This window comes from Hemibagrus wyckioides, linkage group LG04 (assembly GCF_019097595.1).
Source record: "Hemibagrus wyckioides isolate EC202008001 linkage group LG04, SWU_Hwy_1.0, whole genome shotgun sequence".
In the NCBI taxonomy this organism is placed as follows: Eukaryota; Metazoa; Chordata; class Actinopteri; order Siluriformes; family Bagridae; genus Hemibagrus; species Hemibagrus wyckioides.
In genome coordinates, this window is record NC_080713.1 from 31,674,978 (window position 1) to 31,681,198 (window position 6,221).

At 43.9% G+C, this 6,221-nt stretch overlaps 1 protein-coding gene across 1 annotated transcript in view; it reads right to left on the reverse strand.

Moving 5' to 3' along the window:
* Positions 1 to 341: 341 nt before the first annotated feature.
* The window catches only part of slc27a2a (solute carrier family 27 member 2a), a 32,561-nt gene continuing 26,681 nt past the window's right edge, over positions 342 to 6,221 (reverse strand). The window contains exons 5-10 of the mRNA XM_058388445.1: positions 5,206 to 5,400; positions 5,019 to 5,109; positions 1,638 to 1,836; positions 1,453 to 1,550; positions 1,056 to 1,186; positions 342 to 646 (exon numbers count right to left, since the gene is read on the reverse strand). Of these exons, the coding sequence (XP_058244428.1) occupies positions 470 to 646; positions 1,056 to 1,186; positions 1,453 to 1,550; positions 1,638 to 1,836; positions 5,019 to 5,109; positions 5,206 to 5,400 (891 nt within the window). The 3' untranslated portion in view covers positions 342 to 469. The remainder of the gene's footprint in view (positions 647 to 1,055; positions 1,187 to 1,452; positions 1,551 to 1,637; positions 1,837 to 5,018; positions 5,110 to 5,205; positions 5,401 to 6,221) is intronic.

Here is a 6,221-nt window from a genome sequence, read left to right on the forward strand (position 1 = left end):
ATGTGTAAACCTGTGTCCAGCTGCACATCATCACACATCTGCAGCATGTATTCCTCTTAATCTTCTCACTTTCCACTGAGACACCTTCAGAGGAAACCTAACAAAACTCACTCTCAGCTCCAAAACTTTCATCATTTAAAGACTGTCCTCTTCCTGACCACAACCTGACCCCACTGGGTTGGATTCTGTCCAGTTTTTAACACACACTTTCACATCTTTACACCAAACACACTTTTATCCCATTAACTCTTTAATCAGCTTCATTGTATCATTATCATCATTATAATAAAAAAATAAGTAGAGTGTGTTTTTGTTCTTACAGAAATATCCACTTCACTTCCTTATTCCTGTTCTGTGTAAATCATTTCCTGTTTTAATGGCAGAACATTCATTAAACATCAAGGTTGAATAATAAACATCTCTGGGCTAAGGAACCTGATTGAGGCGAATGTGTGTGTGTGTGTGTGTTTTATAATCTCAGTTGTCCATTGTTTATGGAGTTATAAATGTCCTCTGTCATGGGGATGTAGGTCTTCTTCCTGTCATCCAGGAAGTACATCTTATCCTGGATGGTTGTGGGGTCGAATCCCTCCTCAGACAATTTCACCTTCATCTGCTTGTAGGTGCCTGTGATGTCTAACATGTCCTACAAGAGAGCAGAGGAACATCCAGTTACTCTTGCCACTTGGAGGTGGAGCCGTACACGCCCCTGTCCTATCAGAGCAAGTGTGTTCATAAAAAACCTGCGCTACAGTCAGGGAGAGAATTAATCAACAACTGATCCACCAAGAACTCTGGAACTTTGATATGAAAACATCTACAGTAATGTAGCACCACCTGACAGGAAGCCTACCTGAGGATCATTAGCTTGTTGTGACACTGCAGATGTTAAAAATCCGAGCAGCAGTTACAGATAAACTCTGAATTCTCATCACGATTAGAAAATCTTATGAAATATTTAAAACGATAAAAAACACAGCAAAATGTCAATCATCTCAGGGTTTAATCAGCATCCAAGTATTTTTGGTGTTTCAGTGATCATGTGACAGAGTTACCTGTATCCTGATGAAACGTGGTCTTGCGTACGTGGGAAGGTAGCTCTCAATGTGCTTGCATGCTACAGAGCAGTCGAAGCCCCGCCCCTCCTTCAGCTTGATAGCAGACATTCCGATTCTGCCCTCATGACCTTAAGCACACACACACATGGGTGTCAGTGAACGGTACACACTGTCGTAAAACAATAATCTCATAAGCGAACAGGCAATAAACCTTGGAAAGGGTGAACTGTTCTTGTCTTTGAAAGATGGTCTGATTTCACCTGGCACTACTTCAGAAACACTTTGTACAGCACTTTGTACTGTTTGCACTCAAACTTCCATCACCTCTGAAAACCTTCTTAACGCTCACGGTGATGAAGAGAATTATCTGCATGACTTTAAGGTGATTTCATACCTGGCACTTTGACTCCATAGACATTAGCCTCTTCTATAAAATCCACCATCGTCAAAATATCAGCCACTTCAGTAGTAGCAACATTCTCACCCTTCCACCTGCCACACAGTAAACAGATGTAAACAAACACACAGCACTTTAAGAGTTATCCTGAACAAACCCAGCATGTTTGTTGGATGAGAAACCTGAAGGTGTCTCCAATGCGGTCCTGAAAGTAGACGAAGCCTTGTTCATCAAATTTCATCAGGTCTCCGGTGTTGAAGTAAACATCTCCCGATTTAAACACGTTCCTCAGCTTCTTTTTTTCTGTTTGCTGCTTGTTGTTAGCATAACCGCTAAATGGAGCCACTTTAGTGATCTTTGCCACCAGCAGGCCTGTTTCTCCTGCACACACACACACACACACACACACACACACGTATATATACGAATCACACACTGTTGCCTGCTTTGTGGTTTTAGTTAACTATGACAAGCCTTCTGTGTCAAGATAACCGCTTTGCTCAGAACGTGTAAAAACTAAGATAATCAAGTGGTTAATGGTGTTTTAAATAAATTAACAATGCTAGTTATGAAAGTGGTGTTAGAAATTGTAATGAACACCAGAAGTAATGGAAATTACCTGGAGGGTGAATCACCTCTAAAGGAACAAATCCAATAGGTCTGTATGGTGGTAATGAGGTCCTTGTGACCTTATCACTGTCCATCTATCCATCCATCTATTCATTCATTGTGCTTTACACCATCTCTAACAATCAACAGATTGTTTAGCTGTTCCTTTGGGTACCAGGCACTTTGACCCCATATACACTATATTGCCAAAAGTATTCGCTCACCCATCCAAATAATCAGAATCAGGTGTTCCAATCACTTCCATGGCCACAGGTGTATAAAATCAAGCACCTAGGCATGCAGACTGTTTTTACAAACATTTGTGAAAGAATGGGTCGCTCTCAGGAGCTCAGTGAATTCCAGCGTGGAACTGTGATAGGATGCCACCTGTGCAACAAATCCAGTCGTGAAATTTCCTCGCTCCTAAATATTCCACAGTCAACTGTCAGCTGTATTATAAGAACGTGGAAGTGTTTGGGAACGACAGCAACTCAGCCACAAAGTGGTAGGCCACGTAAACTGACGGAGCGGGGTCAGCGGATGCTGAGGCGCATAGTGCGAAGAGGTCGCCAACTTTCTGCAGAGTCAATCGCTACAGACCTCCAAAACTTCATGTGGCCTTCAGATTAGCTCAAGAACAGTGTGCAGAGAGCTTCATGGAATGGGTTTCCATGGCCGAGCAGCTGCATCCAAGCCATACATCACCAAGTGCAATGCAAAGCGTCGGATGCAGTGGTGTAAAGCACGCCGCCACTGGACTCTAGAGCAGTGGAGACGCGTTCTCTGGAGTGACGAATCACGCTTCTCCATCTGGCAATCTGATGGATGAGTCTGGGTTTGGCGGTTGCCAGGAGAACGGTACTTGTCTGACTGCATTGTGCCAAGTGTAAAGTTTGGTGGAGGGGGGATTATGGTGTGGGGTTGTTTTTCAGGAGCTGGGCTTGGCCCCTTAGTTCCAGTGAAAGGAACTCTGAATGCTTCAGCATACCAAGACATTTTGGACAATTCCATGCTCCCAACTTTGTGGGAACAGTTTGGAGCTGGCCCCTTCCTCTTCCAACATGACTGTGCACCAGTGACCAAAGCAAGGTCCATAAAGACATGGAGGACAGAGTCTGGTGTGGATGAACTTGACTGGCCTGCACAGAGTCCTGACCTCAACCCGATAGAACACCTTTGGGATGAATTAGAGCGGAGACTGAGAGCCAGGCCTTCTCGTCCAACATCAGTGTGTGACCTCACAAATGCGCTTCTGGAAGAATGGTCAAAAATTCCCATAAACACACTCCTAAACCTTGTGGACAGCCTTCCCAGAAGAGTTGAAGCTGTTATAGCTGCAAAGGGTGGACCGACGTCATATTGAACCCTATGGATTAGGAATGGGATGTCACTTAAGTTCATATGCGAGTCAAGGCAGGTGAGCGAATACTTTTGGCAATATAGTGTATATTACACTACTAGCCTCTTCAGTGAAAGCCACTATGATGTAACTAGCAGCTTCATCAGTGTTAGCACAGATCAAGATTCCAACATGCAACCCCTCACCTCCACCAGTGTCACGATGTGGTGTAATGTCCTTCAGGAATCCTGTCTTGCCTCTGGCAGCTCTGATGATTACTTACTATTCATTGCGGCACAATTACCTTCACAACTTCCATTCAATTTAAACTATAAATAACCAACAGCACTCAACCAAAAACGTTCTGCTGACCATTAGAGAAGGTGCAAAGCACAATGAAGGAGTGAATGGATGCTAACAAGGTCACATGGAAAGATGCTAAGCTACTTTTAAACACTTGTAGATTTCCAGATAATCCCTGTTAGTATCACTGAGCTCATTACCTTTTGGGGGTAAATTCTAGTGAATGTGTAGAAATGGAAGAATGTGTAGCTTGATGACAAACAGGTAGGTATCCAGTTCAACACCTTTTGTACCAGTGAAGCAGTGTCCAAGATGTGGTCACTGAGCTAATACACCTGTTACAAAATTCATGTTTCTGATAAAACAATTAGTTCACTTCAAGTGCTCAAGGGTTTGCTGATCAAAGCCCAGACCTGCCATTTCATTCTTAATCAAGATCCTCAAGGGTGTGTGTGTGTGTGTGTGTGTGAGAGAGAGAGAGACAGAGAGAGAGAGAGAGAGAGAGAGAGAGAGAGCTACTAAAGCAGCATTGTGTGCATATTCCCCTGCATACCTTTGGTACAACTGTAGAATGTAAAGCTGAGTCTGAGGCAAAACATACTTTAGAAGGACAAGAGTTCCTTTCCTGTCCACTTCTCCTGAGCCAGTGCAAACTAGGTCATTAAACCAATCTGTGTGATAACAGAGGGCATGTTTACCTCTGCCCTTTATAGTCTTACTGCACCACACATGGGTTGGATGAACTTTTTGGGTGTGTTCAACTTGCCAGTCGTCTAGTGTATACCTCATTAAAAGCAAGTCAGCATTCAAACCTCACCCACACAAACATCTACTGAATCTCAGCAGGTTATGGTGAACATCACAGCTAGTAAAGCTCAGAGCTAGCTCTTGTTCGAATACTGGATTGGTGTCTAGGTTTCACTGAGATCCTGTGATCTCAAAACACACAAAAGATCAGAAACGCACCCAAAAAATTCGCCATCATAAACAAGTTCATGGAGGAGATCATAAACTTCAGATGTGTGGACATCATTCACACTCAGAACATCTTACAGTAAAAACGGCTCTTTACTTCAGCACTAGACTTTCTTCAATTTATTAGGTAATGTTTATTAAGAGTAAAATTCATTAAGAGTAAAGTTTATTAAGAGAAATGTTTATTAAGAGTAATGGTCATTAAGAGTAATGTCTATTAAGATTAAAGTTTGTTAAGAGTAATGTTCATTAAGAGTAATGGTCATTAAGAGTAATGGTCACTGTCCTAACGTTAGGGTTCTGTAGAAAGTCCAGCAGCACAGCTCCTCCCACTCACCAGTATCAACCTCCACACAGAATCCTCTGGAGTCTCGTACCGGTTCCTCTCTCTCAGCATTGTATTTAATGAAGGAATAACCAGCAAGTTGCTACACACACACACACACACACACATCATGAGAACATTAATGAGACCATACACACCTTTGCTAGTTATTTTCAAATGTTATAGCTTCCATGCTAACCTTCATGATGGCGCTCGTCCGGCCGATGGCTCCTATTTTCCCGATGTAGTTTACAAAGCCGATGTTTCCTTCTGTTGCTCCGTAACATTCACAGATACGCACATCTCCAAACCGCTGCAGAAACTCCACCCACGTGTCGCCCCGGATACCGTTTCCCAGAGCAAGACGCACGTTGTGCATGCGCTCACCATCCGTCTACATGAGGAAACACATACCTGAGGGGTTTCGTGCGTAACCCTGGGTGTGTGTTAGGGTTGTATGTGTTGTGTGTATTACCTTGGGTGTGTGTGTTAGGGTTGTGTGTGTTAGGGTTGTGTGTGTTACCTTGGGTGTGTGTGTTAGGGTTGTGTGTGTTGTGTGTGTTACCTTGGGTGTGTGTGTTAGGGTTGTGTGTGTTACCTTGGGTGTGTGTGTTAGGGTTGTGTGTGTTACCTTGGGTGTGTGTGTTAGGGTTGTGTGTGTTACCTTGGGTGTGTGTGTTAGGGTTGTGTGTGTTGTGTGTGTTACCTTGGGTGTGTGTGTTAGGGTTGTGTGTGTTAGGGTTGTGTGTGTTACCTTGGGTGTGTGTGTTAGGGTTGTGTGTGTCGTGTGTGTTACCATGGGTGTGTGTGTTGTGTGTGTTACCTTGGGTGTGTGTGTTAGGGTTGTGTGTGTTGTGTGTGTTACCATGGGTGTGTGTGTTGTGTGTGTTACCTTGGGTGTGTGTGTTAGGGTTGTGTGTGTTACCTTGGGTGTGTGTGTTAGGGTTGTGTGTGTTGCCCCTCTACCACAGCGCGGGCTTTCTGATGGGCCTGACCGGGACAATAGAGCGGGGTACATCCCTCAAACCCCACCCCACTAAACTTACAGTGTTGTTCTCTTCTGTGTGTGTGGGTTGTGTGTGTTGTGTGTGTTACCATGGGTGTGTGTGTTGTGTGTGTTACCTTGGGTGTGTGTGTTAGGGTTGTGTGTTACCTTGGGTGTGTGTGTTAGGGTTGTGTGTGTTGTGTGTGTTACCTTGGGTGTGTGTGTTAGGG